This window comes from Canis lupus, chromosome 4, assembly GCF_011100685.1.
Source record: "Canis lupus familiaris isolate Mischka breed German Shepherd chromosome 4, alternate assembly UU_Cfam_GSD_1.0, whole genome shotgun sequence".
In the NCBI taxonomy this organism is placed as follows: Eukaryota; Metazoa; Chordata; class Mammalia; order Carnivora; family Canidae; genus Canis; species Canis lupus.
Genome location: NC_049225.1, coordinates 62,524,112 through 62,545,031, shown reverse-complemented (window position 1 = coordinate 62,545,031; position 20,920 = coordinate 62,524,112). Strand labels below are relative to the sequence as shown.

Below are 20,920 nucleotides of genomic sequence, written 5' to 3'. Positions count from 1 at the left end.
CACCTGGCTGGTTCAGTCAGAAGACTGTGCAGCTCTTGATCTTGGGCTCTGGAGTTCCAGCCCCACATTAGGTATAGAGATTACTTAAATGAACTTGAAAAGAAAAGAAAAGAAAAGAAGAAAGAGAGAGAAGAGAAGAGAAGAGAAGAGAAGAGAAGAGAAGAGAAGAGAAGAGAAGAGAAAAGAAAATTTAAAAGTATTTGTGTTTCACATTATGTTTATTGGACAGCACTGATCTATAGTACTTATTAGCAATGTACAGAATATACGTTGTATACATATTCTGAATCACTAATACATATTCTATAGTGAATATCATAAATATGAAAACCTTATCCAACTTTGAAAACTTCACGTTTTGTATTTTGAGAAGTATAGTTCTATTCTTTACTCTTACTCAGTATGAATCAAGGATAAGTGGAAACTCTTATGTTACACGTAATATAATAATGAAATAAAATAGCTAAAAGAGACCTATATTATACCACAAGATCCCATTAATCACCCGTTTTTCATTTCTTAACCATATAAGGTACTGTGCAGGTTCATCTTTTTATATAAGAATTTTATGTAAGAATATATAATTTCTGAGACTAAAAGAAGTTCTCTTCTTCTTGCTATTAATAACTCCTGTAACTACCCCCCTGCTTCTGTTTTGCTTAGGTCTCTCTTCTCACCATATCTCGCTTCTTCAGAGGGCTAATTCTGTGAAACTAGGGTATGGGAAAGGAGAAAAGACTGAATGCCCTCCCTGTGGCTTTTCTCCCTGCTCCCTACCTTCCACTCCTCCAAATCTTACTTCTCAACCTCCCCCATACACACTAAGTAAAGAAAATATAAATACCCCTGTGTCTTTTGGCTTTAACCCCAGGGCCTCCTCCTGAAGGTCTCTCTTTGAGCTCAGCAAATATTCCAGAGGAACTCTTCAAAGATAACCTTTCTTTGTAAAAAGAGAAAAGAGTATCTGGGGTTTCCTCTGAAATGTAGATGAACCTCACTTTAGTTCTTTGTATACTGAAAAGACCTACCTTTCTCACCCATTGTGGCTTTTGTCTTTCCTAGTGTTTCCTTCTAGGGTTGAGGGTGAGGGCGGGGAGGAGAAGGAAGCTGCGTCTAGGAGAGCCGGAGAAGATGGCTGTGGAAAAATGTCAGTGATAGAAGGCTAGGGTCTCCTACCATTTACATGCTAATGAAACCAGAAATGGCCTTTTCCCCGTTTGATCTGATTTGAAACTTTGTGACTTTCCTTTGGTAGGTCATTTTACCCCCTGTGTTTTTCTCATTGTTGTTAGCTGTAAAAACTCTTTGAAATTCTCAAAATAGAGGAGGGTTTCTTTCAGGAGTAGGAGGATAGAGGATAAACTGTGAAACTGCATTCTGTCCACAGTGGATCTATTGGGGAAGAAAACCCGCCTCTGAAGTAATAGAAGGTAGAAGCAGGGGAGGAAGCAGACAGGTCAAGCCCTGGATTGAGGAAAATATGGAGGTAATTGGAACTGCAACCCAGGATTTACAGTTATCCCAGAAGTAGACCCATCAGCAAAGTCTGGACTTCCACCTACCTTAAAACCTACTAACAAGGGTCTCAAGCTAACATTCACTCATTTGTTAAAAAGACACCTTTGTTTCAAAAGGTAAGAATCAGGACTCCTACAGATATAAAAATTCATGTTAAAGAATTTATTTTATTCATGCGATATAAAGGAACTAGGTAGATGTTATAGCCAGTTCAAAGTAAAAGTCAAAACAGCACAAATGTATGTGGAAAAAAGGAATGCAAATGGAGACAGATGGACGTTTTGTGGGGGAAGGGCAGTTAATTAAATCACTACCAGTAGGACACAGGACATAATTTGCATATCTATCAGTCATACAACTTAAAAAGAAATAAAATAGCTGAAAGACTAGGAATTAAACTGAAATCTGATAACCTGGAAGGGAAAAGGCATACTATAGATAATGCAGTTTTCTATTGAAACATAATTTGTTTCTACCCTTCTGCTTTGTTAAAAAGAAAATCCCAAAGATTTATGATCACAAAATATTGGGCTAATATTTGGCCTGATTATTTAGGTATAGCAAGAATGAATAATTTGCAATTGTAGAGGAGGAAAAATAATTTTCCATTTAACTTTATAGGTCTTGGCTGAGACCTCTGCCCTCATAATTGGAAGATTAACAGAGAAAAAAACAGGTTTAGTAACATGTATACCTCCTGTACACCCGGGAAAACTGTGTAACTCCAGAATGACCTTTACCACCACCTAAATAAAATCTCCAGGTAAAGACAATAGATCTGGGGAGAGGATGCTGGGGAGAGTGAGTCTTGGGAGGCAATGCACCATAAAGAAGGGTATAACTGTTAGGCAGATTTAATTCTAACGCTTCTCCATTGGTGAATTTCCAGAGTTTTAGTCATCCTCTACTTCCTAATACAGAGTGGGAGACACCTTTACAAATGGAGATTTCCCTTATAAATGTAAATGTCCCTCACAAAAGGGCAATTTCTTCATTTTCAGAGATTTTCCTGTGTTTACTTTTTTTTTTTTTTTAAATAACCAGCTCCAAATCCGTATGCCAAAAAGGCATTTTGGGAGGCCACAGTTCTGCTGCTCTTCACCATATAAGCTTTCTTAAGTTTGCTTTGCTGAAATTTTTCATAAGGAATCTCAGGTTAGGCTTTTCGCAACCAATAACTTGCCACCAGATTTCTTCTGTGATACCTATTACTTTGGGCAAATTTTCCTTCCCTTCTCAGGGAAATATGAAAGTCCTCAAAATAAGGTTCCTTCCTACCTTGAGGAATTTTTAAGTTAGCCTGGTGCCAGGCCACTTTCCTAGAAGGATTTTTGTCAACTTTAGTTCCTTAAAAGTATGTGGTCATATCTGATTAAATGAGTAGCATTGTCAAATATGTCAATCTAGGTAAGGCCTTCATTTCATAGCCATTGGTTACACTTATTTTCTAATAAAAAGGAGGACATATTGAAAATGTGCCAATTACTATATTGCCATGAATATAAGAATATTCAACAAGAGTTACCCAGTTCTGTAGGGGTCATGCAGGGAAACTAATATCATTTACAAATGACTCCAATTTTTTTTTTTTTTTTTTTTTTTTTTTTTTAAATGACTCCAATTTTAATTTACAAAACACTGTCTATTAAATTATAGATACCCCAGGAGAAAAGGGAAAGGACTTCCTTAACTGCCCAGAAAATAGAACATTGAAACAATATCAGAAATATTCCAAACAAAAACTATATTCAGCCTTCATCAATGCATTCAGTCCTGTATCATTAACTCTGGCTTCACTGTGTCATAAATTTGTCTGCTCCTCAGCTAGAGTTCTGGAAATCCTGACTCAGTCTACTGGTATGGTCTTACAATTATTTACGGCATCAGAAGCCTATACCCAAGAATACCTAAGTCTTCCATGGAGCTCTGAGGCTCTTTCTTTGTTGAAGACAAAGCACTCTGGCCTGTAATGGATTTCAGGATAGCATCAGGATAAAACAAAAAAATCTATTCCTAAGTGATAAAAGACTTAAGATGGCTGTAATTAACATTACTGGTAAATTTCAGAAATGAAATATAAGCATTCAAAATAAGAATAATGCAACTTAAAGTCATACCAAAAATGTTATAGACAAAATATCTGTAATCAGTATTAAAGCCTGTTTTTTTTTTTAAATTTAAAAAATTTATTCATGAGAGACACAGAGAGAGAGAGACAGAGAGAGAGAGAGGCAGGCACAGACACAGGCAGAGGGAGAAGCAGGCTCCATACAGGGAGCCCCTTGATCCCGGGTCTCCGGGATCAGGCTCTGGGCTGAAGGCGGTGCTAAACCATAAAGCCTGTTTTCAAAGAAAACAGTGAATGTGCATCTAATTTATAAAAATACGTGAACATAATATTTACAGAGAAATAATTAATCCTAAGATATAATATACCCTGAATGTGTCAAACATATAGTAAGAATATACCAAAAATATGTCAAGAAAATCAAGTAAAGAGATTCAGTAAATCTGGGGTAGATCCTAAATATTTGCATATTAATAAAACTCCATTGATAAGTGATCTGGATTCCCAATTTGCATATACTGGCCTCTGTGATCCAAACTATGATCCTCTATGATTCCAAACTATGGAAGATGCAACCAAGTTAATGTTTTTAAAGATAAGTGAAATTGTGTCTGATAAATAAAACATCATGGACTACTGGGCACTGAGAATCTATATTTAGCATATAACATAAATTTCTGAAATATTTCTTTTTTTTTTTTTAAATTTTTTTAATTTTTATTTATTTATGATAGTCACAGAGAGAGAGAGAGAGAGAGGCAGAGACACAGGCAGAGGGAGAAGCAGGCTCCATGCACCGGGAGCCTGACGTGGGATTCGATCCCGGGTCTCCAGGATCGCGCCCTGGGCCAAAGGCAGGCGCTAAACCACTGCGCCACCCAGGGATCCCCCTGAAATATTTCTATTAACATTTTACCCATATAGATTTAACCTCAGGAGGGTTAAGCATCTTCTGACTTGATAACTCTTATATTCGTAAATAGTATCATGTCGAATAAACCCAGTTATTTCCAGTATCTCTCTTTTCACAAGGTTGAAAGAATACATCTTTGTGATATTCCAGAGGCCCTCTGGGGAATCATGAAAATAGTTTCTTAGGTACAAAGATAATCTGAATCTTATTTTACATTTAGGCTGTTATTTTGGGAAGACAAAAATTTAAAAATGTCAGTAGATTTGCACACTTAGGATAGGAATAGGATCGTGGGTGCTGGACAAACAGTACTTGACTGCTCATTTCAAAGGGATAATAAAACTTATAGACATAAAAGGTAACATGACTGTAAAGATCCTGAGCTCTTACAGACGTCATCAAGGACCTAAAGTCAGCATAAAGCATTTAAAGTTATTCTGGTAAGCCGCAGAAACTTTGGAATCTAGGCAGATTAGACAAAAAGAATAACCCTTCGTGTTGTAGATAGAGACAGTAAACAGTGAACTAATGAAATAAGCGCACCCAAACTGAGCAAACTTTGCTAAGATTTTAACACATTTCATAGCTTTTCAGACTTTTTAGACATACCGTAAGCCAAACACAACTTTCTTTTTTAAATCTTACATAACTTTCAGCATCCATTCAGGTTTTGTCCTTCACCATTCTCTTTCTCATTCTGAACATTAGCTTTAGGACTTAACTATGGGGTGACCTGACTAATAAGGGTGGCTGTGACAGTGCAGGAGGTGAAAGAATTCACCCAAGGCACAACAAAAGAGATAGAGGTTTATTGAATACACTGCAAGGAAGCTGTGGACAAGACCGCAAAGGAAAGACTGAGATGAGGAGGTGGTGAGGGACCACAGTTATTGGGCAGAGTGAAAGAGTATGGAATTTTTGGTAATCTTAGGAACTGTGTGCCTAGTTGTAATTGGTCAGTTAGGGCCTATGGCTATTTTGAGGTGGGTAGCTTAGTGAGCCTGTTTACCATGAGCTTGGTGGTCACGCTGGGTCCTTTTCTCTTGATCAAGTTTCCATTATTCAGGTCAGTTGCCTGAAAGGGACCTCTCTATACTGTTTTTTTTTTTTCTGTTGAAGAACAGAAACACATCTCATTACCTTGCATATGAAGTTATACCTCTTTGCCACTATTGCTCCTAATAAAATTTTGTATGTTAATTATATCTTTTAATCAAAGTTACTCTGATTTCATAGAGGAAACAGAGATCATTGAAAACTGTTACACACTAATATTTAAGTAAACTAGCAAAACTTATAAATTCACTTAACAACTTTCTACAACCACATGCACTCTTTATAGTGGAACTTCTCTAAATGGCAAAAATGAACGCATCCATTAACAAACCCAAAGGTACAACCTCTCTGTACCATATAAAATCAAGAAGCAAAAGTATATAAACTTAAATTTTTGCTTAGTAATCGGTTGTTCAGTATTCTTAGAAATGATCTAGGTATTTAATAAATATCCATTAACATCATCTAAGGTTTTAAGTTATCCAAAGATCTTGGAAATTATTTTTCAAAGTGACATACTATAAAACACAATTACTGTTAAAATTACCAGAATAATCAATGATTTTGGATAAATGCAAATTTATATTTTTTAGGATTATAAACATTAAACAGAAGTAATGCTAGCTTATTTGATCTGTAAATTTAAAATAAGTTTAGAAAGAACATATTGAAACAATAAAGTTCTGTGCTTGTGTTATATTTAACACTAATAAAGAAAACATAGCTGCTTTTATTAAATAAACATAGCTGCTTTTATTAAATCAAAATTGTTAAATTTGTCTTATTTCCCAAAGATCAGCTATATGTATTTTTCAAAGACTTAAGTATTTATTTAAGTTTTTATTTATTCATTTAAGTAATCTATACACCCAGTGTGGGTCTCGAACTCACAACCCTCAGATCAAGAGTTGCCTGCTCTTCTGACTAAGCCAGCCAGGCACCCCGAGACTCATCTATGTTATCTGAATTTGAATAATAATAATAATTATTATTATTATTATTTTTAAAGATTTTATTTATTTATTCATGAGAGACACAGGCAGAAGGAGAAGCAGGCTCCATGCAGGGAGCCTTACGTGGGACTCGATCCTGGGTCTCCAGGATCACGCTGGGGAGCCAAAGGTGACACTAAACCACTGAGCCACCCAGGCTGCCCTGAACTCGAATTCCTTAGATGTTTAAGAATACTTTTTTGAGGGCCGCCTGGATGGCTTTGTCGGTGGAGCATCTGCCTGTAGCACTGGTCGTGATTCCAGGGCCCTGGGATCAAGTCCCACGTCGGGCTCTATGCTCTGTGGGAAGCCTTCCTCTCCCTCTGCCTCCATCTCTTTCTCTCTGTCTCTCAGATTACTTTTTTGAGGCGGGGGAAGGGGAGGGAAGTTGGGGAGTCCCAGCAAGGGCTGGCAGGATACAGAGGGAGAGAATCTCAAGCAGACTCACCACTGAATGTGGAGGCCACTGGGGCTCAGTCTCATGACCCTGAGATCATGACCTGAGCCAAAATCAAGAGTTGAATGCCTTATTGAGCTACCACATTAAGACTATTTAGAAGTTGAATTTCCTTATTTTCTAAGAATTTTAGGAATTATTTTTTTCTATAAGCCATTCAGAACAGAGCCCCTTTAAGAGATTTTATAATCTAATTCATTAATAACATGTAGAGGTGGAAAAACATTACCCATACATATAATGAGAGGTAAAGACCCTTCTGAATTAACACATATAGACAGACCAGTCAGTAGTCAGTCACACAGCTTATAACTTTAGTTCTAAACTTTCAGTCACAGGTAACAGAATTAGGAAATTCAGTAATCCATGCTAAATAGCTGTTCTCTTAGTGAATACAAATTCTTCATTTGTTTGAGCTCAAATAGACTGCAAAGTCCAACAGACCAGATTTTCTGTCTTTTTTTTTCACCCATTTAGACAACAGATCTCTGAAACCATTAATTTATTTAAGGGAATTATCAAATGATTAGACCATAAAACCAATTCCCAAACTTAGTAGAGAGCAAAGTTAAAAAAAAAAACAAAAACAAAACAGGGAGTCAGCAGAGAGGTAGAGACAGGCAGAGGGGAGAAGCAGGCTCCATGCAGGAAGCCCAATGTGGGACTTGATCCCGGGATCCTGGGATCATGCCCTGAGCTCAACCGCTGAGCCACCCAGGCGTCTCCAGTGTTCAAATGTTTAAAAACACCTATTTAGGGATCCCTGGGTGGCGCAGCGGTTTGGCGCCTGCCTTTGACCCAGGGCGCGATCCTGGAGACCCGGGATCGAATCCCACATCGGGCTCCCGGTGCATGGAGCCTGCTTCTCCCTCTGCCTGTGTCTCTGCCTCTCTCTCTCTCACTGTGTGCCTATCATAAATAAATTAAAAAAATTAAAAAAATGTTAAAAAAAAAAACACCTATTTAATACATATTATTGATTTCATGAACATTGAATTCATAGCTAGCAGCACTGTAACTTATGCCTGAATGAAGTTTATCTAGCATACGTATTGATATATCTGAGCCTTTCTTACACTTGGGAACACTAAAAAGCTCTAGAGCACTATACTTGTGGCACCGTTTTAAACAGCAAAATCACCAAGAAGCACAAAAAAGCAAAAAAATGTAGCTGTAAATAGACCACGGAAAAAGACACTCGTTTACAGTATGAGATCTGAAACAAGAAGGTGCAGAGCATTACCTTGCTTGACCTCAATTAGGAAGTGATATGTTGGGTGACTCAAATTTCATCGCTCTGTGCATGTTACTAATGACCATGGAAGCATTATGAATATTGATTTGGAGTTTACAAGTAAATTTTAGTAAACAGGCAAATTCACAAATACAGAATCCACAAATTATGAGGATTATTTGTACCTACATCTTACAAGGTTTCAATATAACTCAAGGACCACGATCAGGGCTAAGATCTGGCATGCTATAGACACTGCATAATTTTTTGTTGAAGCCCCAGTTTTCTTCTTTGTAGTTCTTTCTTCTCAATCCCCAGTCCCAGGTACTGTCCTGTGGCCAGAAAAATGTTCAGCTTGACTCCTGAACTGCTAAGCTTCTTGAGAAACAGACAATGTTGGGGTGGGGAGAGAGATTTAAATTTCCTGTTGGAGGTCTAAAATAATTTTTCTCATGGAGATAAGGTTATACGTGGTGGCTTAGTGAGGTTCCTAGTATATTATGGGTTAAATGGGATTTGGAAATCCCTATGCACAGACCACACCCAAACCAGTTACATCAAAATCTCTGAGAGTGATTTTTGGACATGTACCACTGTTGTATAGTTTCTTTCTCTAGAAAAAATATGTTCTCAATTTCTAATGACTGATTTTCACATGTACTTTTGGAACACCGACCAGTTTATTTTGTGGCAAATTCTGAATAATGTGGTTCCAATTACTGCTTTGAAAATAAAAATAATACTGTATAGCAACTATATTATTTGAAAAGATAAAATTTAAGGGGGCCATTGACTATCACATCAAAGGTGGGTTTATTTTTGAGGTGTTGCAGCTGTGGCAGGTGTAGAATGTTACTAATCTAATAAATATTTCAGGTGCCTCACATTTTCACCTTATTTGCTTGTTTAAATAATTTTATATAATTTTTGTGGAAAGAGTTACTTTGCAAATGTATCCCAACCCCTGTTATTTCTCCATATTATTTTCTAAAAGAAGATCTAAGATGCTTGCAAATTAATCTGAACCTCTTCCCTTGCCAAGTATTAGGTACTTGGGAATTTCAAAGTAGACAGACTTATCATTCATTCACTCACTCATTTAAAGGATTTTATTTATTTATTCATGAGAGACACAGAGAGAGGCAGAGACACAGGCAGAGGGAGAAGCAGGCTCCATGCAGGGAGCCCGAGGTGGGACTGGGGTCTCCAGGATCACACCCCGGGCTGAAGGTGGTGCTAAACCACTCAGCCACCCAGGCTGCCCAAGACTTTTATTTTTTATTTTTTTTTAATTTAGTGTTTTCTTTTTTTAAAGATTTTATTTATTCATGAGAGACACACAGAGAGAGAGGCAGAGAGAGAAGCAGGCTCCATGCAGGGAGCCTGACGTGGGACTCGATCCCAAGTCTCCAGGATCAGGCCCTGGGCCAAAGGCGGCGCTAAACCGCTGAGCCACCTGGGCTGCTCTGGCCCAAGACTTGTAAAGTGAAATCCCTCAAAGGCTATCACAGCCCTCTCCCCCCTCTTTAAATTATATTTTAAAAGTTTATGCTGTGCTTTTACGGAGGCATAATGTGGATACAAAACCTTTCAAGTATCAATATATCTTGCTTTGGCTTCCCAAAGCATTTTCTATTCTGATCCTCTGCCTCTGTTAGCAGTGACTCCCAGTTATGTCATTTTGTGCCAAATTATGCAGTGCTTCTTGCTTTGTACACAGAAGGAGAGTAGGAAAAACTATTAAACTATTCACTTCTGAACTATCAGGGTTTGAGATTAGATTATTACAGGAGAAAGACATTTTATAGGACTTGAACCAAGGTTACCAGAAGTAACATTTCACAAACAATAAAAGCACTAATGAATATTTCTCTATTTTTGCATTACTGAACCATAAATAAAATGGTTCTGTATATAAAAGTGAATGGAATCCATTTTCTGTCTCATACATAGAACTCACAAGTTAATTTTCATGGTCTTGTTTTGTTCAGAGGCCTTTTGTGTTGTTTTTTGGTCTTTGATTCTTGAGTTTGGGGCTTTTTTGTGGAGGTGCATTTGAAAGATTTCACCAAACATTCATATTGTAGGAAGTAGAATAACTCAACCACAGCCTGGAGATCAACAAAATAAATGGGCATATTTCCAAAAATGAAATTGAGCATAAGATATTACAGGTCACATTTTAAGTTTACTACAGTATTTGCCAGAGGTACTTCTCTGATACTAGGGCTTAAAGATCAAAATATTTTTGTGAAAGCATTCCAGTGTGTGAAACAGCAAAGGGAGTCAGCTTCTCATCATTTAGGTGCTGGTGGTTGGATTTGTGGTTAATCCGTGCCATATGGCTGCTCTCCTCAGTGGGAAGTGACGGCAGCCCTAGGAGCTTACTCCATCCCTGGGGCAGCTGCTTTGGACTCAGTTGCTTTGATCTTCTTCTGTTGCACAGCTGGGAAGAGTAAGGGCTGGTTTTCAGTGTCCTAATAGAACAACATATTGGGACCACTGCCATACACTACACCTTGATTTTGTATAAGCATTCTTCAGAGAATGCAAGTGTTTTCACTTCCATGATCTAATACAGAAACTTAAGTTTGAGTTTTTAAAAAAAACTCTTAGTGTTGAAAAGAAATTTCTTATAGAAGCTTAACACTTTACATATAAAATTCCATTCTTAAATTTTTATGTTGTTTCTTCCAGGTTATGTTCTTTTTAAGAACAACTTCCAAATAGGAAGTAGAAAATAAGCATAATTCATGTAACTTATCCATTAAGTACAAATGTTTACAGTCCTTTCAAGTGTTGTTATTCTTATGGTTATTTTGTGTTTTTAGCTAAAGTTCACTGCTTGTTCCAGTAGCTGGTATATTGCCACAATATTAGAAAAAATAACTTGGGAAAGATTGTATGTAGTATGAAGTATAGTGGGACCAATAAAATAATTTATCTACACATTGTAAGGTAAATACTTTGGAGAAGAATGCTTGGAAATGTGGTCTGATTTGTAATAGAGGACCCCCCCCCTCAAAAGAGCAGATTTTCATCCTAGCATCAGTCCTACATAGTAGAAAAATTTTCTCCGTGATAGAAAATCCAAATGGAGATTTATGTAGACTCTGACTTGAGTTTCAGTCTCTTGTGAGTTATCATTAGATTTCCTCATACCTACTTAATCAGAGAAGTGTATTAGCTGGTTGTGCAGCTTTGGGAACAAAGTTGTTTCTAACAGAAAAATGCGAGAAAAAGGGTTTTCCCCCCTCTACATCCTAATAATCATGGTGGCTGTGGTAGAGCAATAATAATATAGAGATGGGTATTCTTAGCAAATATTAGTTTCTTCCACGTGTGTTTTTGTTTTTCCAAGGTGCTTTGCCCGTCCACATTCCAGTCCCTATAATGATACTTCTATTTATTGTTATCACCATCAACAGCAACTATGATCTGGCTCACAATTCCCAAGAGCCAGGTCACTCCTTTGTTAAAGGAGAAAACCCAAACCAGTTGTTTTTTTATGTGTACAAAATCCCAGTCATCTCACATTGCAGTGACCCCGACAGCATTTTGAAACTCCATGAACAAAACAGATAATAGAGCTACATCTGCATTCTGATGCAGTAAAAAAAAATTTTTCTCCCCAGTGGTTGAAAGATTAACCATGTAAATGAGAGAGTATCAGGTATGTATTTATTTGTGTATAATACCAATTCCTAAATATGTCCAAGTGTTTCCTCATTTCTTCTTCAGTTCCTCTTACAATGTCTTTATTGGGCTGGAGAGTATATATTGGGAAGCAGGGGTAGGGAGGGAGCATAGATTCTCTCACCCATCATTTGGCAAGAAGAGATCATGGAGGCCTTGGATAACTTACCAACAATCATTATAACAGGATGTAGCATCTACACTAGAAACCTTTTCCTTCCTCCACAACTGGGGTGGGAGTGGGAGGACATATGATGAACATAGACTTACTTTCCAGGCATTCTTGAGACACATTTATAAAAACTGGGGGGGGGTTAAAAATCACAAAGATTGAAAGGAAATGGGTGAAATAGATAAAAATTACAATTACAAGATGCATTTAAAGAAATGCAGTTTAAACTATTTATGACGTGATTCGGTCCATAATTTTAAAGTCGACCTCAGTAAAACACTGACTTTGCCACTTAGCTGTGTGGCTTTAGGCTGCTTATTTACCTTCTCTGTGCTTTATTTTTCCTTAATAATTAGATATAAAGTTGGAGTATATATAATGCCTACTTTATAAACCAGGCAACCTACGATCTTTTAAAATTCTGTAAAAATACATTTAAAGCACTTAGTAGAAGACTTAACAACATAGAATACTAGATATGCTCCTGCCTCAAGCTCTTTTCCCAGACATCCACACGGCTAACTGTTTGACCTCCTTCAGGTGTTCAGACAAATGTGACCTTCTCAAGGAGGGTGGGTTTCCCTGTGTACCTACTCTAAGGTGTTTTCTCTTTAGTGCTCATTAGCATAAAATATGTATTTTTAATCATAGATATTACTATATTAACACCTAATATACTATGCATTTACTTATCAGTTTCTCTTCTGCTAGCTTGAAGTAGTTTGGGGATTTATTCACAGCTTTACCTCTGGTGTCTCAGCAGTCCCTGACATACAGTATGCAATTAATAATGTTTATTAAATGAATAGCAAATGCTCAGTAAATATTATTATACCTGCTTTATTGAATTGAGTTTTTTTTAAATAATTAACAGCATCATTTGCTGGTTAATGTAGGAGATGCTTGAGAAGTTTATAATGTTAAAGTTATCATGTTCAGTTCACAATATTAATTTGCTTACCAAAATTCCTTTCTATAGTTAATTCGAAAGTAATGGGTTCCAATGTGATGGAAATTTTATTCACATTAATGCTTCACTTCATATAGAAGATGTGTTGCTAGAAAGTTGCAAATAAAATTTGAGACAGAAAGAATAGCTTATTTATCAAGTGCTTGCTGTAAACCACATGAGACACAGTATTAGTTAAGGCAGAAGCTCTGGAATCAGATTGTCCTTTTTTTAAATAAGATTTGTATTTATTTATTTATTTGACAGAGAGAGAGAGAGAGAGAGAGAACGAGCACCCAAGCAGGGGAAGCTGCAGACAGAAGGAGAGGGAGAAGCAGACTCCCCACCAAGCAGAGAGCATCATGTGGGGTTTGATCCCAGGACTCTGAGCCAAAGGCAGATGCTTAACCAACTGAGCCACCTGGGCGCCCCAGATTGTCTTTGTTGATAAGTCCTGATTCTGTCCCTTCCTAGCCAAGTGAGCTTGTGCTAGTTAACTAACCACTCTGTGCCTCAGTTTCCTTAGTTATATAAAGGAAATAATATTAGTTCATATAAAGGTTTTAGAAAAGTACCTTTTTCATAGAACCCAATAAATGATTAAGGGCCAGGTGTTTTCTAAGCATTCACATGAATAAGCTTGTTTAATCCTCATGACAACCTATGAAGTAGGTACTTTCTTAGGCCCATTAGTAAAGTTTTTGAAATGCTATTTGCCACTTATTAATGTACTTACAAGTTCAGGTCCTCCTAAAGTAAGAGACAGCTTTTTAATTTTTTTCTGTTTTAATGGATTAGAAAGTACTCAAAACTTTACTCCATGAAAGTAAGGCTGTGTTTAAGCAAGTAAATTGAATCAATATTTTCTCTCCTGGATTCTGATGTTTTGTTTGTATGTTTAAACCATTTGTTTCATTTGCTTTCCTGCCTCAATTTCCTTATAGCACATGGATTTTCTTTGAAGATGGAGTTTTGGCAATGGAATTATTAATTATTTTCTCTTTTTGGACACTAAAATAAGCAGCAGTAGCAATATGCTTTGATTTTCACAGGCTTCACTTTGATGGCAAAATTGCATTGTAGGGAGCTATTGAAATATAAGTTTTTGTGGCAGCAAATACTATACTGACCAAGAGGCACTAGAACTTAGAATGACTCACAAGATCAAGAAGTTTACTTAATTAGACATATAATACTGAGTTTGGTGGACATTTTTACATGACTGCATGATTCAGTAATGAATCAAGTGTTTCAAGATGAGTTATTTGAAGAAAATCCTCAGATAGAATGATAAACTACAGGAATGGAAAATGAATCTTATGAAGAAAAGTAAAAGTTACAGAGGTTGCTTGCACTAGGGAATAGAATGATTTTCAAAGAGGAGGATGTTGAAGGGTTGTTCTCCATAACTTAGAAGAACTGAGTAACTAATAAAGCAGAAGACATGGACATGAATAAATCTACTTTTCAAAATCATAAAACAATGAGAAGGGCTTTGGAGAGAAGATACAAAGACTCTCAGAAGATAATAGATCGTTTTGGCCAGTAGTTCTCAACTTCTATGCATAAAAATCTAGGATCAATAGTTGAAGTACAGATTCTCAAGCCCCTACCAGAAATTAGATCCAGCGAGCCTTTGATCAGGACAAAGAATTTGCATTGTTATCAAGTATTTCCATGGGATTCTAAATAGATAGCCCTTGATACAAATGCTGAAAAAGTTCTTGAATTTAATCAGTAGCCTGCCATAGTCCAAAGAGCTAGACCAAGTAATCTTTTAATGCTCCGAATCCATTATTTATGTACATAGATATGTATATAACTATGTACACTTTCCTGTATTGCTTTGAGTGAGATCCAAACTGTTGTGAAAACATGAGCTTTTAGAAAACAGTGAGACAGACTATATTGCTCAATGCTCCGCACTGCAGTTATTAAAGAGGATGCATATTATACCACATAGAGAAATAAAAAATTTTACATAAATACATAACCATAAGTAATTGAACAAAGAATATTGAGCAAGGAGAAGTCACATCATGGGTGACAGTTTTGAGATACAATAAATCATCTTCAGGCAATATTTTGGACTCTCTTGTCACAGGATTATAAGGGAAAACATTACTAAGTATATTTCAGATGTGCTGACATGTACTCTTCATAATAAATGAACATTAAATTTATGAAAGTTAGCTTCTACTTGCTGTGCTCTTGAGATATCTCTAATTGTGTTTCTCTGGGTTTGTTTTTGTTTTGTAGGGTGGAGCTATGACATTGAAGAGAGGAAGGTTCCAAAACCCAAGTCCAAGTCTTACGGTGCAAATTTTTCTTGGAACAAAAGAACAAGAGTATCCACAAAATAGGTTGGCACTGACTATATCTCTGTGCTTGACTGTGAATAAAGTCAGCTGTGCAGTATTTATAGTCCAGGTATAATACATCTCTTAATCTTCTAATAAATTTGACCTTTAACCACAAGTATATTTTGCGGTGCCTATTTTAATATTTTTTGATGTATCAAAGTGAACATGTTTCAATTTCCTATTTATAGAGATTTGAGGTGATCATACTTTTAGTACATAAAATCCATTAAAAGGAATGCTTGAAATCAGCTGCAACATTGAAGTCTTACACTTGGTTCTTTATAGCCATTCTCAAGTTAAGAGTGTTTATAAATTACCAGCCATCATTATTATAATGCTATCTTAGAAATTTGCTTGTTCTGAGATTAGAGAAATTTGGATTATATTGCAATCTCATAAACCCAAATCTCCCTATTATTGAGGTTCTCTTGTTTATTTTTCTTTAAAAATTTTTTTAAATTTAAGCTTAAATTTAAGTCTACTTAAAATTTAAGCTTTTAATTTAAGTCTACTTAAGCTTCTCTCTCTTTCTTCTCCTCTTCACTTCACACCCAGCCCAGTGTAGGGCTTGATCTCATAACCTTGAGATCATGACCTGAGCCAAAATCAAGAATCAGACAGTTAACTGACTGAGCCAGCCAGGCACCTCTGAAGTTCTTCTTCAATTAGAACTTCATATTTTCTGAGTTTGAGTCTGATTCTAAATTAATTGTGTTCCATACTAAATTCTGCCCAGAAATTCACATTCATGACTGTGAGGAGTTCAGATGAAGATGCTATATTCTTCTGAATTGAAAGACTCTGAGAAAATAATTAGTTCATTATTTGATATCTTTTTGTCTTTTGTCTTTTTGTTGGTTTTTTTTTTTTTTTTTTTTTTCCAAATAGACATAGATAATGCTCTTGTGTGTTAATCACTCAGGTCATCCACTGAGTTATCAAGCACGTACTCCTGTCAGTCTCTTCAATAGTCATTCTGTACACTAATCTTCCTAATTCTGTTAGGTAGGCACTATTATTGCCCCCTTTTGCAAAGACATATCAAGGCTTAAAAGGACCAAATAACCTGCTCAAAATCACACAGATCCTAAGTGCCAGAGCTAGGACTTGAACTCATGTCTTCACATCCCATTCTTTTAATTACTTTAGTTATAGAGAAATAGGATTGATTCATGGCAGATGATTCTTTGGATTGCTAATAAATTGTTATGAAAGTTCTATGTCAATTATGTCTTTTCTCACAATTACATTTCATAAAAACACTAATAGCACATTGACCTAGCCCAACAAAGAAAATACCTCAAAGTATATATAAATTTGTACAATCTTGTTTTGAAGAGTAATCTCTTCAAAAACATTAACTCTGTATCCACTTAATTCTAAAAATCCTCATCCTAACAAATAGCCCATGGATATACACAGAGGTGAATGTACAAAGATATGATTTCTAATAGCTAATATGTTGAAACAATCCAAATGTTTATTAAGAGGAATGGAGTTAAATGGAGTATTATGCAGCTATTATAAAGAACAAGAAATAGCTATGAGCTGTTTGGAATGATGTTCAAGTTACATTGCTAAGTAGAAAAATATAGGAATAGTAGATAACATCTGGGGGTGAGATGTGGCAGCAGGTGCTTACACATATATGCCCCTAGAATATTTTGGGAAAGATAACATAAGAAACTAGTAACGTGATTTTACCACTGATTTTGAGAGAGGACAGTCTTGGGTCTTTCAATTTTTCTTTTTTTTTTTTTAAGATTTTACTTATTCGAGAGAGAGTGAGCAAGCACGAGCAGGGCAGGGGTTGGGGCAGAGGGAGAAGAAGGCAGACTTCCCACTGAGCAGTGAGTCGGACACAGGTCTTGACCCCAGGACTCTGGGATCATGACCTGATCCAAAGGGAGACACTTAACCAACTGAGCCACCCAGGCTCCCCAGTTCTTTCAACTTTTATTTTTTTTAAAGATTTTATTTATTCATGAGAGACACACACACACACACAGGCAGAGACACAGTCAGAGGGAGAAGCAGACTCCATGCAAGGAGCCCAATTTGGGACTTGATCCTGGGACTCCAGGATCATGCCCTGGGCTAAAGGTGGCGCTAAACCACTGAGCCACCCAGGGATCCCCTCTTCCAACTTTTAATACAGTATTTAAATATATTACTATAAGGATGTACTATCTGAATAGTCAAATATACATAACTATAATTATTTATACACTACAATTCATACCTTGCCATCTTAAGCTTGAAAATTATACACGTTACTTTTTAATACTTTAATTAGAATTTTATTTCAAGTAAACAGTAAACTCTACAAAATGTTAAAATAGAGCTTTTAAGAAGTTCCACAGATACTTCAATGAACATAAGTTTAAATTTCAGTAAAAGAAACTTGTATTCTGGGATCCCTGGGTGGTGCAGCGGTTTGGCACCTGCCTTTGGCCTAGGGCACGATCCTGGAGACCCAGGATCGATTCCCACGTCGGGCTCCCGGTGCATGGAGCCTGCTTCTCTCTGCCTGTGTCTCTGCCTCTCTTTCTCTCTCTGTGACTATCATAAATAAATAAAAATTAAAAAAAAAAAAAACTTGTATTCTATACAATAAGGCAATACAATAGGTTTTTTTCCAAAAGCAATTTAGCGTTCCACCTTCACTTTGGTTTTTAATATAATATAGCATTCTTTATTTCTGTTACTCTGGAAGAACTCACTTCCTAGGCAACCTCCTGCATTGGCTAAAGGATTGTTCTTTTGTAATATCTGGTCCTTATTTACGTAATAAATAAACGTGCCTCTGTTCCTGGGTTGTTTCCATCTTTTTCATTACACTATAGTTGCAGCCGATGCAGTGACTTTTATGTTCATATTTAGTATAACTTAAAATGTCATTTATATCTGTAAGATTAGCATCAAGGGGCCCCCTTGTTGTTTTTGAATAGGTTTTTTTCCTTTTAGGGTATGATAAATCTGAAAGGAAAGAATAACAGCTCTCATTTTTATAGTCTCTGTCTTATGCTAAGGGAGCCTGTATGTAAAAGAAAATTCACAAAAAACAAACACGCTATCAGTAGTCCTAACGTATATTATCATTACAAATTTGTCTTACTTTCTCACATTATTTTATTTTTTTTTAAGATTTTATTTATTCTTAAAATGAAGAATAAATAAATGAGAGAGAGAGAGGCTCCATGCAGGGAGCCCGATGTGGGACTCGATCCCAGGACTCCAGGATCACGCGCTGGGCTGATGGCAGAAGCTCAACCACTGAGCCACCCAGGCATCCCGTGGAATTCTTCTTTAAAATATTTGTACTCTGGGGGCGCCTGGGTGGCTCAGTTGGTTGACAGCTGACTCTTTCTCCCTCTGCCCCTCCCCCTGCACGTGTGCACTCTCTCTCAAATAAAATCTAATATTTGTACTCTGATTACAAAAGTGTTGCAAAAATATTTGATCTATATAGAAGTCAAAAAGATAAATACAATTGCAAATTCCCATTCCAGCACAACCACTGTTGTACAACTGGTGTGTATGTTTCCAGTATTTTTTTCTCTTCCCTACATACACATGTTGCTTTTATAAAACAAATCACAATAATGTACATATTTTTTAAATTTTTATTTATGATAGTCACAGAGAGAGAGAGAGAGAGAGGTAGAGACATAGGCAGAGGGAGAAGCAGGCTCCATGCACTGGGAGCCCGACGTGGGATTTGATCCCGGGTCTCCAGGATCGTGCCCTGGGCCAAAGGCAGGCGCCAAACTGCTGCGCCACCCAGGGATCCCTGTACATACATTTTTAAAAATCAAATTGAATCGGTATCACTTTAACTGATACCAATTCAGTTTTCCAGTGACATTTTTCTATGACATGATATTTAATGGTCAATTTAACTTTTTTTCCAACATTCAGATTTTTCTAAATTTTTGCTATTATATTTTTACAAATCTAACTTAGCTCTCCAGCCATACCATAAATGAGAAGAGTAATAAGAATTGTTTTTTTCTCAGTGCCTTCCACAAAGGCCTATTGATGGGAAAACTCAATAATACTTAGTTTAATTATATAGGGGATTCTGAATACAAATCAAAGTTGATACGTCCCATTCTCTTATGATATTTAGTTGATGATGTCTTTGAAATGTCAGTGGATATTTACTGGGACTCTAGTCAATAGCTGCTTGAGTGGATGATGTTTACACCCACCTAAAAATTGCACCAGGGGGATCCCTGGGTGGCTCAGTGGTTCAGCACCACCTCTGGCCCTGGGCACGATCCTGGAGTCCCGGGATTGAGTCCCACATCAGGCTCCCTGCATGGAGCCTGATTTTCCCTCTGCCTGTGTCTCTGTCTCTCATAAATAAATAAAATATTTTAAAAAATAAAAAATAAATAAAAATAAAATAAAAATTGCACCAGGCACTCAAGAGTTACTAGTTTTTAGGATTTTATTTTTAAGTAATCTCTACACCAAATGTAGGGCTCAAACTTAAAACACTGAGATCAAGAGTCACATGCTCCACCAACTAAGCCAACCAAACACCTCTAAAGAGTTTTGTTTTTTTAAGATTTTATTTATATATTAGAGAGAGAGAGAGAACACAGGCTGGGGGAGTGGCAGAGGCAGAGGGAGCAACAGACTCCCCACTGAGCAGGGAGCCTGATTGGGGGGGCTTGATCTTAAGATGGAGCTGAAGGCAGATGCTTAACTGACTGAGCCACCCAGGCAGCCCCTAAGGAGTTATTTTAAATGTTATTTTTCTTTAAATTTTAGGAGTCAGGTTTTATTTTTTTAAACAGTCTTATATTACATCTTAAATAACTTTCAGTAAATTCTCAATCTGGGAGAAAGTTAATTATGTTACAGTGGATTTCTTTGAAAGATAAATATGAAATCTACATGGCTAATGAAAATTAAATCCCAAAATTGAAAAAAGTTAGGTTTTAATTGTGATATAGTTGATCACCCATAAATATAGAAATAATTACATTTGTGCTTTGGATCCTGATTGGGCTAGATTTAGGCTGAGGAAACAATGCTGGAATTTATGGCAACTCTGGGAACCTGATGAAAAGCTTCACTGTCTCCAGTTGTCAATTTAACAAAAATAAATCCAGGAGATTTCATTATGGTAAGAAGCGCATGATGCTGATTTTGGGAATAAAGTTTGCCAACAATGGTATGTGATAATAATAATGTATTATAACTTAATAGTTTTCTTGTCTAAAGGTCACTGGTAATATTTTTAAAGTCCTTTCTTTTCACTGGAATTTCCTCTAAATTTTTATTTAAAAAATAAACATTGAACATTCATAAATGCTTCACTTGAATTAGTTAACATTTTATCACGTGTTTTCCTTTCCTTCCTGTACATAACTTTGATTCAAAAGTAGGGTGCATACATCATGATATCATGTCTAAATGCTTGAGGGTGTGTCTATCCTGAAAAAAGATACCATTCTTTTATATACCACAATAACATTCTAACAATTA

At 36.5% G+C, this 20,920-nt stretch overlaps 1 protein-coding gene across 2 annotated transcripts in view; it reads left to right on the top strand.

Moving 5' to 3' along the window:
- NDUFS4 (NADH:ubiquinone oxidoreductase subunit S4) overlaps positions 1 to 15,536 on the top strand; it is a 113,667-nt gene extending 98,131 nt beyond the window's left edge. For both annotated transcript variants that reach the window (XM_038535116.1, XM_038535117.1), the window contains exon 5: positions 15,315 to 15,536. In XM_038535116.1, the coding sequence (XP_038391044.1) occupies positions 15,315 to 15,418 (104 nt within the window). In that variant the 3' untranslated portion in view covers positions 15,419 to 15,536. The remainder of the gene's footprint in view (positions 1 to 15,314) is intronic.
- Positions 15,537 to 20,920: the final 5,384 nt, after the last annotated feature.